The sequence below is a fragment of the Sebastes fasciatus genome, chromosome 10 (genome assembly GCF_043250625.1).
Source record: "Sebastes fasciatus isolate fSebFas1 chromosome 10, fSebFas1.pri, whole genome shotgun sequence".
NCBI classification, from domain to species: Eukaryota; Metazoa; Chordata; class Actinopteri; order Perciformes; family Sebastidae; genus Sebastes; species Sebastes fasciatus.
The window spans coordinates 32,844,396-32,865,242 of NC_133804.1; the positions used below are offsets into that span (position 1 = coordinate 32,844,396).

Here is a 20,847-nt window from a genome sequence, read left to right on the forward strand (position 1 = left end):
CAAACTTTCTACTTCTACTCAGATCTAGGGCTGCAAGTAATGATCATTTCCATTATTGATGAACCCTTCTGTTGTCTTAAGGGTAAAAAATGAACCATTTATGGCTTTAACAGCCAAAAAAACAAACAAATAATGTGCTTTTTCCAGTAAAAAAATGTCGAGTTTGTCCCTGAAATGACCATTAGGAAAAATTAATCACTACCCTATTGTACATTTCTACAAAAGCTGTACACCAGCAGGGACCAAAGTTTGTTTTAAAGTTGAAGTAGACGAGATTGGAGCAAATATGATTCCAAAAACTTTTATAAAACGGTCGCTCTATCGTGACAGTAGTACATGAAACAGATAAACTGAAAAAAATCATGTTCCTCTGTGTCCTCCGGTGCTCCTAACGGCATCTGCAAGATTTCACAGACCGGCGGAAAACAAGCAGTAAGAGCTGATCTGAGGTCCGCTGTCCAGCTGCCGTCTATGAGAGCCGGCTGTCAATCACTCTGAACTCCGACCAAACGGTCAAACTAGGCAGCGCTGATCAAATATGAATCAATATTCTGTTACGTTAATGTCTATTTCTCTCCTCAGATGTTCTCAGAATCATCTTGTAGTGCACGGTTTAGATGTAAAATGAGAACGTTTGTGACGCCGCCACCATTGTGAAATCTGGTGAAGGAACGCCAAGCTCCGGTCACATGACTGGAGCACAGCCAATAGGAACGCTCTCTCAATGAAATGACCTGTGATTGGTCAAAGTCTCCTGTCACGGGTTAGATGTTCTAAAGCCTGAAAACAGAGCCATGAGGAGGAGCAGAAGTCTAGTTATCTCTCAGAACACTTGAATTACAATATGCTGAAAGGTTATTATGAATTTTTTGCACAGTGATGCCTACAGAGCCACTTTAAGGGTCTCTTTTGACCCAGCAATTATATAAATCATTTATAGATTTATATAAAACAAAAACTTTCTCGTGCATATGCAGCATTGTCACTTATTGTGTTTTGTAGTGAAGACGAGTGGTGTACATTGAATAAATAAGTATTATAAACACAGATATATTCCCCGGCTTGTTAAATAGCAGGTGTCATTTCTTCATGCAAAATAGATTTCTGATTTAAAATTCAATTATCAGAGGGGAGTGGCGAGGGCGGATCAGTTTACAGAATATAAAGACATCAGAAGTGTTAATCGTTTTGTCTATAAACGGTAAGAAAAAATTAAATAGAAAATTATTTTTTTGTCAGATCAACAGTCCAAAAGTCAAAGGATCGTTTGGCATTTTTACCTGATAAACAACTTATTTATTATTATTTCATTAAATAATTCAATTGATTATTAGAATCTCCTGTTGGTCCTGTAAGTGATTAATGATGAAATCAGGTTGTAAACAACATACTGTGTATTCACTGTAATCAGTGGCATCTCTAGTTGGTATATCAATAACAAATATACTTATTGACACCACTCAGAACAATGTTACACCGTGTTATGTTGTTTTATGTCCTATATACTCTAATGGGTATAATAATCGTGCCCCCCACTGTGTTCTAACTCAACGTCTCTGCTCAGCTTCCTGTCTCACACTGTTCCCGTTCCCTCTGAGTTCCCTCCAGCTGATGTTATGAGCCACCGGTGACTCGTTCAGACCTGGCATCCTTCACTCCTTCACTAGATGACATGTGGATGGATCAGTTCTCAGTGCCTGTTCGGAGCCTGATCCTCTGGCTCCACCATGTGTCTACACATGGTAACACACTCACACTCACACACACAGACACACACATACACACACACACACACAAACTGTCATCCCCGGGCTATTTTAGGTATTAAATGTTAATGTTAAACTTTATTGATCCCAATGGGAAATTCTCTTTTCATTTGCCGTCCTGGAGGAGAATCAAAAGGTCAGGCTCAGCTGCAGAACGGCACCCCTGGTGCCGATAATGGCTCAGTGTCTTACTAAAGGACACTTCGGGTGTGGGGGGTGGTGGTTGGGGGGGTGAATGCACTTGCTGACACTGAGGCTTCAACCAAGACGGTCTCTCTCTCCATCCCACTGTAGTCTGGACATAATGTGACATAGTGAGTTGTGAGAGCGTGTGCAGGTTTTAATTTCACTTAATGAAGCTGCTGCTGCAGAATCCAGTCGGAGTGAAGACCTGCGAGCTCTTGGGCCTCATGATCCAGCCTCCACCAGCCTCCACCAGCCTCCACCAGCCTCCACCAGCTGTTTGACACACTTACATGTTGAACATCAGCCACACAATGCTCACAGTTATAGTTGGTGTAAAATGTGCGACGGGGGCTCAGTAAGACGTCTGCTTGCTTTAACAGCATGTTTTCTACATGCCTGACACTTAGAGACAAACGGGCAATTTAGAGTCAACGATTCACCTAACCTCCGACTAACCTCCGACTAACCTCCGCCTAACCTCCACCTAACCTCCGCCTAACCTCCACCTTACATCCGCCAGGGCTGCGCTTTGTCACCAATCCTGTTTGTGATATTCATGTACAGGATATCGAGGCGTGGTCGGGGGGGGAGGAGGGTTTGCAGTTCGGTGTGCTGAGGATCTCATCGCTGCTTTTTGCAGATGATGTGGTCCTGTTGGCATCATCCGTCTGTGACCTCCAGCACTCACTGGATCGGTTCGCAGCCGGGATGAGGATCAGCTACTCTTAATCTGAGGCCATGGTTCTCAGCAGGAAACCGATGGATTGCCTACTCCGGGTAGGGAATGAGTCCTTACCCCAAGTGAAGGAGTTCAAGTACCTCGGGGTCTTGTTGGCGAGTGAGGGGACGATGGAACGTGAGATCGGCCGGAGAATCGGAGCAGGTGGGGGGGCCGGTATTGAATTCGCTTTACCGCACCGTTGTGACGGAAAGAGAGCTGAGCCGGAAGGCAAAGCTCTCGATCCACCGGTCAATCTTCGTTCCTACTCTCACCTATGGTCATGAGGGTTGGGTCATGACCCAAAGAACTAGATCGCGGGTACAAGCAGCCAAAATGGGTTTCCTCAGGAGGGTGGTTGGCGTCTGCATGTCTGCATGTCTTTGGACTGTGGGAGTAAGCCGGAGAACCCCACGCGAACACGGGGAGAACATGCTAACAGAAGGACCCCAAGCCGGGTTTAAACCTGCGCCCCTCTTGCTGTGAGGCGACAGTGCTAACCACTGTACCACCGTGCCGCCCAGAGGAGGAAATGAACACTAAAAATACAACCTGCCGTCACTTTATGTTTTATTTGTGTCTAGTGTTAAATCAAGTCTGAAAAAGACCAGAAAGAATAGAAAAACAAGGAAGCAAAAGGAGAACAGATATAGAATTTATTTTCAATATCCATTGCAAAGAATAAGAGGTGACACAGTTTGAAACAGATAATATAGAATTTATTTTCAACCAGAAGTAGGAAAATACATAGGTAGGTGTAAAGGAAACAAGCAGAACCTGTAGTCAAACGGAAAAACAAAAATCAAAGAACAAAAACTAGTCCAAAGAGGATCGAGAGGACGGCTAAAAGGGGTACAACAGAAAGCATTGTTTACCATTCAGTTTCTTTTTAAAACAGTATGTGTTGATTTGAAAACAGCTGCCTTGATTTCTCATCTGGATTAATGGACATTCTACAACATTGTGCAAGTGCTTTGTCATCATTTTTTTGTTGTTTTTTTTTTGCTGGTATTTCATGAATGGTAAACAATAGTTGGTCCAGTGCATTAACACAGTGACACAGATCAATATATGTACTCAGCTGACTACAGATAGACAATCCTGATCATTGAACAACTACTACTAGATCGGCAGGGAGGAGGAAGAGGAGGAGGAGGAGATGAGCAAATATACAAGATGGGTGAGAAGGAGGGAAAAGAAAGGGAACAAAACGGTGTAGAAGGTTGAAGGTTGAAGATGGGAGAGTTCGAAAGCAAAAAAAAAGCGACCACAGTTTGAAGGATGAGATAGCTACATATTCCAGATAAAATATTTAAAAACCCATTTCTGAATGTGTCTGAATGTTTCTGGGTATTATTGCCAAGTTTGTTTGTTTTTTGGGAAAGGGATGCGTTTAAAATGAGTCGACGGATCGAGAAACCAAAAAGCCCAACGAGGATGTTCATGTGATTCAAGGAAAAAGGGACACAAGTACCTTTTGCTTTCCTTACAGCCCTACATTTCATGAAGACTATGATCGGGTTGGTTGAGAGAACTCGCTCTAACAAACGGACAACAAGCAGCTTTGGTGTGCACCGTTACAAAAGAGATGCAGCCTGGGGAAATTACTCTACGCCTAAAAACAAGCCAACTATGAAACACAATGCAACAAGTGGAAAGTACAAAGCCAACAATGTGATCACAAGCTGAAGCTTACGGGGTGACGGCTCTGTGATTCGCCAGATTTGAGTCTGTGGATTAACAAGAGGGTGATGAAGAGGAGAGGGACGGGAAGAGGGGGAGTCAACAACCAAAAAGACTTAAAGAGTCACATCAGTGACTGTCAATAGTAGCTAGCTAGTGTAACAGATTTAACCACCGTGATGCACAACAAAGTGAAATGGGACTAGTAGTACTCAAAAATCATCACAGGACCAGTCTAGCGACCAGCGGCGCTCCGTTAGCTTAGTCTCAAACACGTTTTTTACACCAGTCAGAACAGTGTTTCTAGTACTGAACTGCAGCTACTAGTAAAGACAGCGCTGCTGCCACTAAACCTACGAGGCACTAGCACTCTCCAGCTAGTGCCATGCAACATCCAAAAATAAAGCTGAGAAGTAAAAAGAACTTGAATATCCCTGTGCTGAACGATTTTTTTTTACCGATAACCAAAGATGATGTCGGTACTTCTCCTCCGATAAGCTCTCAATCCTTCATTCTACGAGGCATCGTCAGGAACATTCAACCCAATCAAGACAACGTCTCGTGATCTCTACAGAGGATTTGGTTTGTGATGGATATTATATTAGGGAGGAGGCGGAGGGAGGGGAGGGCGAGGGCGAGGGATATATATATTGAGTAAAAGTAAAAACAAATGTCGCAAACATAACACCATCATAGAATTCATGATTTACACAACACAATTCAATATCTTTTTTTAGAAAGGAAACATGAGATACATCTTTTATTCACACTTTACAAAAAAAGCTAGCCTTTAAATCTACTACAATACTAATGCCATTCAGGAAAAATAAATCAAACTGGACACATTGGTTTCCATTGGAAAACAAAAGGTTAAAAGACAAACATGTGGAGGGTGGGGGGGGGGGACAAACGGGACAAGAAACCTTGATCTGAGGACTAAACTTCCTATTTACTTGCTTCCCTCCTTGCTTTTAAAAATGTCATTTTATACATATACATTTAAGTAAATTAGATCTTTATTTGCTAATGTGACGGGCCGGGGAGTGAGGGGGAGCTGCATCTGAATCGACTAAGTGCTCATCATCCGGTGGAACAGCAAGGGAATTAATCGTCTTACTACTGACTGAAATTTCATTGCAACGTGGTTTCAGAGAGAAATAGCCGCCCCTCATCCCTCGTTCATCCAAAAGCAGAGCTAAACCTTCCACCTTATTTCCAATACAGAGGTAGGGGGGGGTCCACAGATGGCACTATAGCTGTGAGGGTAAGAGAACTATACAGAGTGGTTGAGCAAAAGGGCTTTAAAAGACACAGCTTGAGTAATATAGAGGGGGAGGTGGTTGGGCGGGGGGGTTCAGGGTGATGGGACAGGCTTAAGGAGATTTAAAATTGGTGGCCAGGGAAGGAGCTAAGGGCTAGATAGTTTTCGGGGGTCCGGGCGTGGAGCTGTGCTAAAAAGGTACAAATAGGGAGCAAAACAATCCGAGAGAGTTGGATTTAATAAAGATTAGACATCCTACTCATGTTCCTCAAGGAGGTGTGGGGGGGCGGGGGGGCGTGGAGAAAAGCATACCTGATTACTAGAGAGCTCAATGAGTAGGAAGGATATACACATCATCATCAGAACATTGTCACAGCTCATAAAAAAGGAAATCAACATTAACAAAAACCCAATAAAAGGACATAAAATCTTCACAAATGTCTCAACAGTATTTAAAAATAAAAGGAGAAAAGGTTGTTCAGGCGTTCGTCAAAAATGTAAATAGTGCAAGACAACGACAACTGCTACAGTGAGGCACGATGTTTTTCTTGTACATGTGGGATTAATATAGTCGGTTGTATCGGTCACACGTCACTAGTGGGGAGCGCGTGTGAGATATAGAGATGAACAGATGTGGAGTCACTGGGGAAAGGGGGGGGACTCATCCTCGCGTGTCCTTTTGTCTGAACTGATGGCAGCAGTGTGGATCGATGGCTTTGTTAATGGGCAAGAAGCAACAGGCAGAGTTTACTCAGTGTCTATTTACAATCGCAGCAATATGCCGGCAAATCAAATCAACAGCAGAGGACGGGGGGGTGGGGGGAAAGAAATAAAATACTGATACATTAATTACAGTTAATCTCAAAAGGGGGGAGTGCAAAGTAGTGACAGTGAACGCCTTGAACAACCTCTTCTTACGTCTTTTGTACAAGCTGGTAATATCAATTCATCTTAACATTAACTGGATAAAAATTTAGCCATAGTTTACAATACAATCTGGGTTTTTTTTCTTCTTCAAATCTGATCATAATTTACTCTTAGTACAAAAAACGCCAGAAAACAGGTCTTTTGTGGTTCATATACAATCATGTAAAGACTGAGTCTAGATTTTCTATTCTGTACAAACACTTGTGAAAAAAACCCACTGCTTTTTGTGTATGGAATTTATGGCTGGGGGGAAAAGTCACTACTGGCCTCGGAGACAGTGCTACAGATCTGCCTGCAAATGACCTGTGTTGTGTGTGTGTATGTGTATGTGTGTATGTGTGTGTGTGTGTGTGTGTGTAAGCTTGCATGTGTGGAGTTGGATGGCAACTCCAGACAGTGAGAGGAATGCTGGTTTTTTTTACTCCTGTGTATCAGCCATTACTCGCTCTGTCTGCCTAAAAAAAGCAATCGAGACAAAGAAAAAGATTTGTGAAAGCCCCTCGTCGCTTCGCCCGTCAGCCGAAATCCCTTGACCAACAAAAAAAAATAAAAAAATGGGGGTACGTGGGCCACATGAGCTCCTAAGCCACAAGCCTAACAACTATACAAGCTGGGGTGAAACAGTCTGCAGACAGGATGGTAGCTGCTCTCAGTTTATCACCGTGTCCTTCCACAAATTAACACTACATGCAGCCCACGTGAAATTTGGGCAAACGTAGTTCTCGAGGCATCTGTGGGGTTGGGTAGCTAACGCACCAGGGGCCGGGGGTCAGAGGTGTAGACTATCTTGTAGCACCACGGGAGGCCGTGACCACACAAAAAAGGCCTCAGCACCACAGATTGACAGCAGGTAAATCTCACCTCATACGAGCTGCGCTACATCCAACTCCAGGGACGTTTAACTACAAGCTGAAAGCTGCTTTAACCCAACAACATCTGACTCAAACGCATGTGTGCATCCTAGAAAGACTGAGGAAGTACGCCGGCTGACCCAGAGGAACGGGGGGAAAACAAGCACAAGCCAATGATGGGAGGTCCGAGACTGACAAGTCTGCTGTCTTTGCTGGTTTCAGATTTATACAGGACAGACAGACAGGCAGACCATCAGCTATGGAGCTTTTTAAGATGAACGTCGTCCCCCCTCAGCCACTTCTCAGTTTCCCCCTCGATCTAAAAACCAAACAGTGTGACAAATCTGAATGAGCTACCATCCCCTCTAGTTTGAAAGACAGAAGCAAAGTGGGTGGGTGGGTGGATTTGAGGAGGAAAGGGAGTCCAAAAAACACAAAATATGATACACGAGCAGGACTGAATCAAGCAGTTAAAAAAAGAACAAAAAAGAAAAACGGAGAAAGAAAAAAGAAAAATATAGAATATCTATAACATTATACGAAATCCCTGTCGGCCAGACCTCACTGTACGAATATTTTACAGGTTGTGTATTTGTCTTCCTCCTCCAGTGCGGTGGAGGGAAGAGCTGGTAGTGGGAGGGAGGAGGGTTTTGAAAAGGGAGAGGCTGTGGTTGCAGCTCCCCCCCCTGGTGGTGTGGCAGCGACTCACTACCTGCGTGCAGGCAGGTGGAGCCCGTTGACCTGGGGGGGCAGGTTGGGCAGGAGCAGCTCCAGCTGGCCGAAGAGGGAGAAGTGGTCGGAGGGGATGTGGGGATGCGGGCAGCCGCTGACATTGTTCTCTACGAGCCAGTGGGGGTCCAGTGGGCCCAAGATACCCAGCACGTTCAGGTGAGGCTTGGAGTAGAAAATATAGTCGATGACACCCTGAGGAGAGAAGAAGAGAGGAGGCACCTCAGATTAATACATCCTTGATATTATGCTCATAAACATTATTAACTATAACCACATATACGCCACACACAAACATCTGTGCTGTCAGTTACCTTGAAGTCGAAGGTGTAGTTGGTGTAAGGCATCAGGCCGTCGTTGTAAGCGCTCTTCAGCTTGAAGCCGTGGGTGATCCTGCCGTTGGAATTGCTGTTCTTGCCGTTGCAGTTGAATTTGGTCAGGCTGTCGCTATAACGAAGCTCCTTGAAGTCCTTGTGGGTGCAGTCCACCCCACCAGTACTCAGGTACTCCACTACGCCTGAACAGAGGGGAGAGATGACAAGTCGTCTTCATCAGAATCAAGAAAAGTCAAGTGGGGCACTTTAAAAAGGGACCGTTTGTAACTTCTTATACGTATAAATCATTGTGGGTCGGTGTCCCATGCACGCTCGAGTGTAGCTACGCTGTTCAGACTCAGACTCCAACACAAACTACACGGAAGCACCAAAACCCCAAAGTTCTATCTAGTGAAGCCCGTCTGTTAAACAGTGTTGGCCGCGGTCGGAGGACACGGGAGAGACCGTAGCTTTGGTCTCCAGGGCTGGAGTCTCTGCTGTACTCTGCCTGCTTGCCTTCACTCACACACCACGCTCGTTCTCGCTCAGCTCGCTCCACCTCTCACGTGCATGCTGCTCACTCCACACTGCAGAAGAGTTAGTTTAGCTCTGAGAATATCTAGTGAATGTTCAGTGGACGTTTGTGCAGAAATAACTGCTGCAGCTCCTCCAGACCAACAGAGGTTTCCCGTGTCTTGTGAAGTGACGGGGCTCCGCAGTCTTGGTACAGTGTATATTTCAGGAGTGGTTTCATCCCACACAAAGAAAGAGCAAAAACATTACCACTATAATCTTATTACCGATTATTTTCTCCATTAACTGTTTGTTTGGTCAACAAACTGAGAACATTGTGTATATAACGGTAGTTAGTTAAGAGCAGGAAAAAGCCGACAGCTGAATAATCGGCCAATACAAAAAATGTTACACTCCGAAATGAACAGTCTGACTTTATTACCAACTATAGAACTAACTGACATCCAAGTCAAAGTAATAAATAAGATAAAGAAATTAATAAATCTGGAACTGAAGATCAAACCAACCATCATTTATTTTTTAAAAGAGAAAAGTGAAAGGTTTATCACCGTGACGTTAGTCGGAGTTTATGATGTGCTTTACTTTTGCAGCAGCCTAGTCGGCTACTTTTGCATACGGCGGTTTTAATAAATAATTTTTTTTTTCAGAGCTCATCAGTAATGGATCGCTGTCGGGGTGTAAAGACCATTTCAACCAATAGAACACATAGTGGAGACTGGAGAACATCGTCAACCCTGCCTTTAATTTAGTTGCAGTTGAATGATCTTTTGTCCCTCATTGTCAGCCCATCTTGTATCGTGGCCAAAGAGCTGATAGTGTTGCTTTATATGCTTGAGAACTTTCGTGGGGAGAAATAAACTGATAACAAGTCAGATATGACACGAATACCACTTGTAAGCTTTCTGTTAAATCAGCTGTTCCCAGAAGAGCAAAGTTTTAGACAACATTTTCTAACGCTATCGCCACAAAAATGTATCTAACTATCTAAATAATAAATATCTAAAAAGTAATTTTAAGACTACCGGTCAATGTTTTAGCATCTTCAATGCAGTTTTTACATACAAACTCTCTGTGGTGAGATAAAACACAGATCTATCAGCCCTGTTTACTTACCAGAGTCAGGCAAGGAGTTGAGGTCAGCGCACAGCACCAGTGGAATGGCATTGATCTCACCAGAGACGGAGGACAACTTGAGGCTGCGGGTGGCCTTGTCCACTATGTTCTTCACCTCCGACAGGAACATCATGGTCTGGACCAGCTTGACGTCAGAGTACTCCGGGTCCCAGTGCATGTGGGCATTGGCTATCAGGAGCAGCTGCTTCTCCATGCCGTGGAGGGACTTTCCAGCTGAAAGGAGGGAAAAAAAGTAAGACACAAAGAGGAGTTAGGACTAATGAAATACACTGCCATAAGAACGGTCACACATCATCACACTGGGGCCATTCACCTATCTCCTGATTCAATACTATCACGAGTGGGCATCTGTAACACCACCTACAGTCTTTAACTCCAGCTTCTCAGAGCGTCTCAGACAAAAGTCAATTGAGGGATTAGCCGGACTAGCTGATCTTATCCGGCCAGATAAAGAAGTCCCATAGATTAGAATAGAGTGTCTACTCACAGGAGGCCTCCATCATCTCTTTGCGGACCTCAAGCAGCACAGCTACCCCGATGTTGTCCTTGGTCATCACCCTGTTCAGCATAGCCTCTGAGCCCTCGGAGTTAGCCATGGCCAGCTGGTTGAACTCCACTGTGTGCTTCTGCACTGCGCTGAACCTGGAGATAAACAGAAGGTGAACCAGAGGACAGAAGGGTTAACACAGGTTTTGTGAGCAGTGTCGGGGAAAAAGTGAATGAAAACAAGCACGTCATTTATTATGTGCTGCAAATACATCCTAATAGATTCTAACAGTTGCAAACTTCCTGAGTCTGAAATCTTATCTCAGTTTAGGATGAGGAGTTTTGGTATTACATGTTTCCTGCATTTAGGAAAAATCCCATCTTATCTTAAAATAGGAATTTGGCTATTACAGAAACTTATTTAGGGATTTGCTACATATGGACAATCTTTAGACTCAATTATTGCAGCTGTGTCCCACAATGTCTCATGCATGATAACACTTTACATTATGTAGGCTATTGTATTATGTATTTTTTCTAAGGCTGTCAATTGAGTAAATAGTTAATCGTGATTAATCGCAAATTAATCGCATGTTTTTTATCTGTACAAAATGGACCTTAAAAGGGAGATTTCTCAAGTATTTAATATAAATATGCTTGCTCTATGCATATGTATATATTTATTATTGGAAATCAATTAACAACACAAAACAATGACAGATATTGTCCAGAAACCCTCACAGGTACTGCATTTAGCATGAAAAATATGCTCAAATCATAACATGGCAAACTGCAGCCCAACAGGCAACAACAGCTGTCAGTGTGTCAGTGTGCTGACTTGACTATGACTTGCCCCAAACTGCATGTGATTATCATAAAGTGGGCATGTCTGTAAAGGGGAGACTCGTGGGTACCCATAGAACCCATTTACATTCACTGATCTGGAGGTCAGAGGTCAAGGGGACCTCTTTGAAAACAGCCATGACAGTTTTTACTCCTTCGGATTGTTTTTTAGCCAGTATCTTAAAATGAATTTGCATTAACACGTGAACTTTGAAAGCCCTAATTTTTCCTTTTTTTCAACTAACTGACTTATAGTTTAACAGATACTAATATTATTCTCCCAAAGCACTGAGATAGCGCCCCAGACTGAGTCACATTTGGTTAAAATCGATGCCGCTCAATATCAGAGCAAATGGGTCATAGTGCAACGTAATGATTTAAATGCCAATACAGGGAACAACTACAACCCTAGAACCATAATTCATCACTATTACATTAATGACATGCAGTACAATATATCTTCAGTAATACATTTTCTTCATTTACTGTTTTTATGAGAGAGAGGGGGGGGGGGGATTTGTAAGGCTGATGGTGTCCTCTCAGCTATTAATGGTGACTTATCTTAAAATACAGAGATCAGTACTGCCAGCTGCAGTTCGGACAAAGCTTCAGCCTTCTATGGGTTTTAAATTAATGTCATGAACAAACTCTTATTTAACGCAGGCTAATAATGGTCACATGAACGCCATCAGGTCGCATTGCTTTTACTTCACCAACACTTAAACAGCTTCAGCCTCAGACCATGTTATCCACTAATCAAAACTCTACAATCAGGAAAACACTAGTGTCAATTTGAAAAAACAGTCTTTAAGGTAACCACGTAAACATTGAACTGTACTTCTCAAGGCAGCTCACCATCCAACTTGCTTTATTGGAGCATGTAGCTCTCTAATCGGATGTTTATTTAAATATATCTAATAATAATAATAATAATATCACATCAAAATCGATGCAGCGGAACAAGAGACATCGTCTTTTTTATTCCACACATCTCATAACCAGGCACCTACATTACCCACAATGCAACATACATATCAATGAACAGTTCATTCAGAGATTCTGCTGTGTTATAGCTAGTAGCGGCTAATAAAGCCTCAGGATGCAAGCAGAGATGAGGAGCAGCAACAACAACAACAGAGGTCTGATGAGCCGACTTCTTTCTAGCTCCCACAATACCAGAATTTTCATTTTCAACTTGGAGGAATAAACACAGCTCCCTCTGGAGCCACAAAATGCTTTATACAACTTTTCTCACATATCCAATAGTGCTCCACCAAGACCTGTAAACAGACTTCAAGGTGTGAAGTTGATAGGGTGCCCCATTCAAGGTAAATCAAAAACAGCTCAGGTTCATTGACCACAGCTGACTTCCAATCTTAAAAAAAACAACAACAAGTGCTTTCTTGCAAAATGCCCAAAACAATGTTGTTGTCTAATGTGTGCAGGATTTATACGTAGCTGTGGTTGACTCATAAAAGCATGAGACCAGACCACTTTCACGTTGTTCCTCAAAATGTAGATAAAAGATTCAGTAATCAAATCTATGATATAATAAACAGAGCCCAATTTGAAGATTGTCGTCAATGTCAACCTTTCGTATCCAGTCTAAAAACATCTAGCTTGTGTATTCAGCCATGAATGCAGGCGGCTTGTGGTTTTACACTTTCTGAAACTGTATTCAAAGCATTTCACATAATCAAACTGGTTAGGTAGGTCAGCACTGGTAGCTCCACCCAGCTGATATACCGCTCAACATAACAAGACACCATCAACACACAGCAATAAAAAAAACAATAGCACACGTTTCAGTTTCCCAGCATCACAGATTGGATCTGGAGTGGAAGGATTTTACGATGCAATACCGAATTTCTTTGTCAGAATTATTGCATCTGTTAAATGGAGGGAAAATCTCACAAGCTTAGTTATCAACTATAATTGCTCAACAATAACGCTGCATTAAATCACTCGGGCAACGATATTAGGAGCTATCCTTTCCTCATAGAATAACTATATTAGACATTAAGTTATTAACTTGATTCGGACTTAGCGCTAAATGTTTGTTCAACTGTTAAGATTAAACAAATAATTCTTGTCAACAAGAGATACAAGCCATTAGGACAATAACCACAAAAGTTGTAGGTACATACTTTTCCGTTTTGTAGAAAACTGCACATCCGTCCACGTGTTTACGGTCCGACTCGGACATCGTCCTGGCTCGTGACTTTGGACTGAAGAACCCGTCGTATCCCTGCTCCTTCAGCTCCGGCAAGAAGAAATTGTAGTACTGCTCCGTTTCTACTTCCTGTAATCAACAAAACGTGTGTCAGGATGGACATCACGAAAGACCGGCACACATGAAAGTAAAACAAACATCTCCTTCCAAAAAGAACAAAACTGAAATTCTAAATGAAACATTTGGTTGACAAAGGGAGCATTTATCAGACTGCATAACATTATACAGGTGTTGCTTTCATTGCCTCGACCCTTTCTGTGAAAATCTAAACACATGCTTTGACTTCCATCTCTCACCTGCAAACTGATGATGTCTGCACTGCAGCCCATTATCTCCTGCATGATGGATTTCTTCCTGTACTCCCAGTTTAGAGCCCAAGAGGGGCAGTAGCCATATAGCTGTCGCGTGGCGTACTTATCACACAGCACATTGTAGCACATCACAGAGAACAGTGCTGAGGGGAGAAAAGGGCAGAACTTAATAGAAATGCTGAAGAAGCTGATGATTTTTGGTTGCTGCCGGTATTTAAAAAAGGAGGGGGTTAGGGATATTACCACACTTGTTTAACTAGTAGTCCTAAAATTAGATGACAAAATCAAATCTTTGCTGTATTCTCTATACCACTTGCTACTACGTTTCCTAAAAACAGAAGAACTCGTATCGGCGAGTACCCAAATGTAAGTACTTGTACTCAGTCTGAAAAAAGTGGTATAGGTGCATCCTTAAGTACAATTTGATGTACAGATTGGTTGAAAACCGCACAGTAATGGTGCAGTCACCTGTTCCTTCTTATTCAGCACTGACTCAGTCAAAACAACACGGTTATGGCTGCCCACCAACAGGGTCAACCAACCCATATCTTTGCGTGACAGCTTTGACTCTTTTGGCAAAATGTTTGCCACGTTAGTTTTGCTCGGGTTCAACCACAGGTAGCGTGCACAATATACTACACTGCAAATGTCTTTTGGTTTTAGGCCCAGCAGTACTTTTCACACAAAACCATATTTGGATCCTTAATACTCTTCAATTGTACATTGATTTAAGTAGCATTTTCTTGTCTGTTCAGCTTGTAGCATTATAGACACAAGCTAGATCCATATTTATGGAACAGCTGCGTATTACAAAGAAGATTGCAAAAAGTATGTGCATATGTTCAAAGTCATGTTTGGTGTATGTGGTCCTTACCTGACGCTCGTGTTCGGTCTGGTTCCGCGAGTTGGATCCATGACCGGGCTGGGGGCTGCTCTGTTGGTACTGAGCAGAGGGAGAAAATGATTTAATATGGGTGACAACATGAACACAGATGTCAAACAGTGACTTCAACAAAGTTAAAGGGCACATAAGCTGTTGCGTTCACAATGTCCTCATCTATATCTAATGATGATCCTGATCTTTTGGGTAAATAAAAACTGGCAATATGCAATTCCTGTTCCGGTTTCAAAACTGCCAGAGAGAGCGGGGGGTTGGGTTGGGGTGGGGGGGGGGGGGGGGAGAGAGACTCACTGCGCTTGATAGCCCCTGCCAGATTGTCTAACAAGTAGTTGAGCAGTCTCCGCGTGCCATCAGGTTCCTGGTAGAGGCTCATAATTTCTTGTGCAAGTGGGTTGCCTGGTGAATGAAAAGCAAAGTGGGCTGAATCATCGCTAAGAAAAACAATGGGATTTCAAGGCTTGAATGGCAACAAAAAAATATTGATAAGCCACTCACCTTTCAACCCCAGTGTTTGTAACTGAAACAGTTTCCCCAATTCAAATGGCAGAACCCGCAACTGGTTGTTATTTAAAAGCAGTTCCCTGTGGAGGACAATTTGACCATTAGAAACCAGCCCTCCTGAGAAACAACCACCTTTATTACCGTTCAAAAACATTATTTGCCTATGCTATACTTTCCATCTTCAGACTGACTGTTAATGTGAACGTAATGTGGAAGAAAATTGGCAGATATCCAAAAGGATCTATGATTCATTGAAACAAATAAAACAATAATGGGTAACACCAGTGTGTAGCAGGTGTGAGTGCCAAAACCAGATCAACCCTGTGATTAGCTACTCCTTTCCATTGTGCCAGAATTAAAGGGTGAATGTGTAGCCTGAAATAACTCACCTGAGAGACACCATGTTGCCGAGCTCTGCCGGCAGACTCCTGATCTTATTGGATGAGAGATCCAGGTACACCAGGTTGTGTAGTTTGGCAATGTCTGGCGGGATGCGTGACAATGAGTTGTCACTGATGTGCAGGGCAGTGAGGTGGGTGAGAGACCAAAGGGCTGTGCTGAGACTCCTTACTCGGCCTGCAGCGACAGTTGGAAAAGGAAACACACACGTACAAAAAGGAGAATTAAGTCCCAGTATCCAACTATTACAAATGGAAAAAAACATGGAGCAACTTGATTCCCATTAGTGTGAATCAGTCAACATGGGTTGACTGATTTCACAATGATGAAGATGATGCTCGAGCATAATTGTAGGGCTGAATTTCCCAAAATACCAGAGACCAAATAGAGAAACAAAATCATGCTGAATCAACAGGGTAAAATCATTTTATAGTGACCCATTTTAAACTTAGTTTGGGATTCGTGCTGTAATGATAAATTAGTCAATCAATTAGTAAATTGACGAGCAACAACTTTGAGAATGGATAAATCATTAAATCAAGTTTTGAGGGAAAATGCCCAGGATCCACTGGGGCCAGCTTCTGTTCTGGTTAACATGTGGATATATATGCTAATTGTCTGAGTTTCCCCATTGAAAATAAATGTACTATCTTTGGGGTTTTGGGCTGTTGGTTGAGCAAAACAAGAAATCTGAAGATGTCACCTTGGGCTCTGCAAAACTCGAACATTTAACACTATTTTTTATGGGCCAAGCAGTTAATCAATAAAGTAATTGGCAGATTAATAATGAAAATAATCCTTAGCTGCAGCCCAATATGTGATATGTGGTGGACCCACGTCTTATTTGGACAGTAACAATCCTCTTTTGATTTCAGGGTCCTGGTATTGTGCATGTTGGGTCACTGTTACTGGAACACTACATATGATTAAGCTTTTTGTCAACATCAAGAGATGGGTACGAACAGGTATAAAAAACTACAAAACTAGGTACTCCCAGACAATACTCACCGCTGATTTCCAGCTCAGCCCAGTATGACTTCTTCCCGTTGGTTGCTTCTTCGGTAGACATAATTGTGTACATCCGCCTTGGATCCGGCGGGTCATATTTTTCCTTGGGCATTCCTATAACACTACAGAGGATAATTTTGATTTTAAATGTTATTCATGGACAGTCACATATATATTTAATATGTGTAATATCCTGTAAAATGCTTTGGCATAAATGTTACCAATCACAAAGAACGTGTGTTCTAGATAAGGTCAAAGTAATACTCAATCGTTTATAATATATTGACATTAAACTGCTTCCCTATAGAGTGCTGAGATTTCATTGTAGTTAAGTTACATAACAATCCACGACAAAATCATTCATGGTTAGTCACTTATATATATTTTTAATATGTGCAACATTTTTTTCATGCCAATAAAGCTAATTGAAAGATCTCAATCAAATCAATTAAGCAATTAACAAGCTGGAATACTTTAAATCAGATTAGAAGTTGTGTGAACATGTTAGCTCATCAGGTACCCACATTTGCACTGAGAATTTTAACAAGCTAATGTTACCACATGTTGGCACAAGATATTAAATGTTACCAATCACAAAGAACATGTGTTCTAGATATGATAGATAAGATATAATAAATTGACATTAAACTGCTTTCTATATAGAGGGCTGAGATTTCATTGTAGTTAAGTTACATAACAATCCACAACAAAATCATTCATGGACAGTCACTTATATATATATATATATATATATTTAATATGTGTAATATCCTGTAAAATGCTTTGGCAACATTTTTTTCTCATGCCAATAAAGCTAATTGAAAGATCTCAATCAATTAATCAATTTTCAAGCTGGAATACTGTAAATGAAGTTAGAAGTGGTGTGAACATGTTAGCTCATCAGGTAACCACATTTACACTGAGATTTTGCACAAGTTAATGTTACCACATGTTGGCACAAGATATTAAAGAACATGTGTTCTAGATAATGTTAAATACTCTCAATAGTTTATAATAAATTGACATTAAACTGCTTCCTATAGGAGGGCTGAGATTTCATTTTAGTTAAGTTACATAACAATCCACAACAAAATCATTCATGGACAGTCACTTATATATTTAATATGTGAAATATCCTGTATAATATTTTTTTCTCTTCATGCCAATAAAGCTATTTGAAAGATCTCAATCAATCAATTATCAAGCTGGAATACTTTAAATCAGATTAAAAGGTGGTGTGAACATGTTAGTTCATCATTTGTACTGAGGATTTTAACAAGCACATGTTGGCCCAAGATATTAAATGTTACCAATCACAAAGAACATGTTGTGTTCTAGATAAGATAGATAAGATATAATAAATAACATTAAACTGCTTCCTATATAGAGGGCTGAGATTTAATTGTAGTTAAGTTACATAACAATCCACAACAAAATCATTTATGGACAGTCACTTATATATATTTAACATCTGCAAAAAAAAATGTCATGCCAATAAAGCAAATTGAAAGATCTCTCAATAAGTCATCAATCAATTAAGCAATTATCAAGCTGGAATACTTTAAATCAGGTTAGAGGTGATGTGTACATGTTAGCTCATCAGGTAAACACATTTTGCACTGAGAATTTTAACAAGCACATGTTGACACAAGATATTAAATGTTGAACATGTTGTGTTTTAGATAATGTTAAAGTAATACTCAATAGTTTATAATAAATAACATTAAACTGCTTCCTACAGGAGGGCTGAGATTTCATTGTAGTTAAGTTACATAACAACGCAGTGCAACACATTAACATGCTAAACTTTGGCTGTTAACTGAGTTAAATCAGTGAAAGAGCTGAAACAAACCTGCATTTAGAGAATAGTGTTATAAATAGCTGCAGCTAGCTCAGATTAGCCTAGCTTAACCTATGACACTAAAGCTAGCTATGCTATGCTAACACGCGTAGTTAGGAGGAAATAAGCAATAAGATAGCAGACTTTAAGTCTTTACCTGGTTGAGTTAGCTACCATGAAGATAAAGGAGATATTAAACGATATTAAATCGTTGTTGTTTACATACTAGTGAAGCTCTGGCGCATTAATGCTAGGCCTGAAACAGCGCATTAACATGAGCTAGCTGCTAGCTGTTAGCTGCTAGTTAGCTCGCCTCCAGTCAGTGGTAATGAATCACTATAAAGAGATAAACTGAGAGCCAAAGAGCTCCTAGTGCTGACGTTTAATAAGCACTTGTTTGCAAAGCTATGTAGCTTAGCTTGGAGTTAGCATGCTAGCAGCTAATAAAGCTAACAGATCCTGAATTATTGGACTTCCTGTTGATATACGCGCCGCCGAGCACATCAAACACGTGTTTACTGCTTAAATGAGGCGAGTGGAGACGGTGTGAAGGTGGAAGAGGAAGGATTTGGGTTTTACCTGCAAGAGCATACCAGACCAGCAGATCGGAGGACGACTGCGTGTTCTCTCTTTTGTTTTCTAGCTACTTCTCCTCCGCTTCCGCTGCTTGCTGCTGCTGCTTCCGCTGCTTGCTGCTGCTGCTTCCGCTGCTGATGTTGCTGCTGCTGTACCAGCGACGGAGAGGCTTTCTGCGCTTTCTTCCTCTGTCGATAACAGCGATGATCCTATTGGCCAGCAGGCTGAGGGGCACAGCAACTATTGAACAGAGGAGATACCAGCCTTAATGATGAGTGAAGGAGCAGCAGATAGATATATAGATTATATAACAGTTTACTGTGGTATATTCACACATCATGCATTCAAGATTCACTTTATTGTCATTTAACCCTCCTACATGCATTCAATGTTTAACGTCTCTAAAAAAATGATTGACATCATTTTTTTGCTTCATATTTAATGACTTTTCCTAATTTAATGGGGACAACTGGGTAAACATAAAATTAAAATGATGATATGTTTTCAATGTCCTGTACACATGCTGTACGCATCGGTGTTCTTTGGGGTCAATTTGACCCCAGGCTGTTTTAGCTGTATAAAACATATAAGAAATATCAACATTTTACAACACATTTGTTTTGGATGATATTGAGGTCACCATAACATGCAACTTTATAATCTTCAAAAAGCTTTAGGGCCCTAACCTAACATAACCATAACTGTAGTAGTGCGAGAACCACTGATAGTTCACACGACATGGGGGAGGGGAAACATCATTCTCGCGAGAACTTTGATATTTCCCCACGCTTTGGGGGTGGCAAAATATGGTTCCCGTGAAGATATTGATTTTATTTAAAGGGCTATTTAGGTAGATATTAGTAAATTTGAAGGTAACAGGAGGGTTAATTGACTATTTGCATACACAGAAGGAAACGAAATATTGTTTCTCCCAGCTCCCATCAGTGCATTAAAAAGGATAGAATAAATAAGTATTAACTTATCATACCTAAAAATAACAATAGAAGAATAAAATAAGTAATCGTTTCAGACACAATTTCATACAATTTGCAGTCGTGTTTAGCAGCAGATAAAAGTGCATTTATGTCCATAGTAAAGTGCTGTTTGCATTACTGTTCCCAAAAATAGTTTTTGACATGTGACTAGCTTTAACAACTGTTTCTGTGTTAATGCTGGGGGGTTGGATGTGAGTGTGTGTGTGAGGAGGGCATAGTTAGCAGGGGGTAAAATGTAGTCAAAGTAATGATGTAATGCATTTGTATGGTGATCCAAGGAAGATTGTGCTAAATGAGAAACTGATATGTCATTAATTAAGAGATTTATTTTGACTTTATTAGGCAAAATATAAATATTAAATTAAAGGGACTGTTTGTAACTTTCAGAAATGCTTGTTAACAGCGACACCTGTGGCCGTTAAGTCAACGAAAGTCAGCGTAGACATGAACGAGCATCGCTCAAAACAGTGAGGCGACACACGTCAGCTAAAAGCACAATATCACTCTATATTTCAGCTGCTTGGCAGTAATGTTAGCTGACCAGACCAAGGTCTCTCCATGAATCAATGCTGATCCTAGTGTTGGCTGAAGCAGGAAAAGAAACGTTATCGTTTACGACTGCGCCCGCAGGGAGACACCGGCACCCGGTCG

At 41.4% G+C, this 20,847-nt stretch overlaps 2 protein-coding genes across 3 annotated transcripts in view; one reads left to right on the forward strand and one right to left on the reverse strand.

Annotated features, from left to right (window-relative positions):
- tmem126a (transmembrane protein 126A) overlaps positions 1–20,847 on the forward strand; it is a 592,581-nt gene that overhangs the window by 406,617 nt on the left and 165,117 nt on the right. The window lies entirely within an intron of this gene.
- Positions 3,368–19,347, reverse strand: cnot6a (CCR4-NOT transcription complex, subunit 6a). 2 transcript variants are annotated; one of them, XM_074649460.1, is made up of 13 exons: positions 19,326–19,347; positions 19,205–19,281; positions 16,786–16,907; positions 15,768–15,954; positions 15,373–15,458; positions 15,169–15,273; positions 14,851–14,919; positions 13,962–14,119; positions 13,580–13,734; positions 10,591–10,745; positions 10,083–10,316; positions 8,436–8,638; positions 3,368–8,316 (listed from the first exon to the last, which is right to left on the reverse strand). In XM_074649460.1, exons 3-13 carry the CDS (start codon positions 16,895–16,897, stop codon positions 8,101–8,103), a joined length of 1,680 nt encoding a protein of 559 aa, XP_074505561.1. In that variant the 5' UTR covers positions 16,898–16,907; positions 19,205–19,281; positions 19,326–19,347; the 3' UTR covers positions 3,368–8,100. The 2 variants fall into 2 exon arrangements, with proteins under 2 accessions (XP_074505561.1, XP_074505560.1); XM_074649459.1 differs by having other exon boundaries at positions 19,205–19,332.

Bases quoted from the DNA above. Each gene is read 5' to 3' on its own strand.
- cnot6a (XM_074649460.1), bottom strand. From the start codon at position 16,897: ATGCCCAAGGAAAAATATGACCCGCCGGATCCAAGGCGGATGTACACA. The intron at 10,317-10,590 runs GTGAGTAGACAC...CCCTCCTTTCAG, and splicing joins AGAGATGATGGAGGCCTCCT to CTGGAAAGTCCCTCCACGGC. The intron at 8,639-10,082 runs GTAAGTAAACAG...CCCTCTGTTCAG, and splicing joins CAACTCCTTGCCTGACTCTG to GCGTAGTGGAGTACCTGAGT.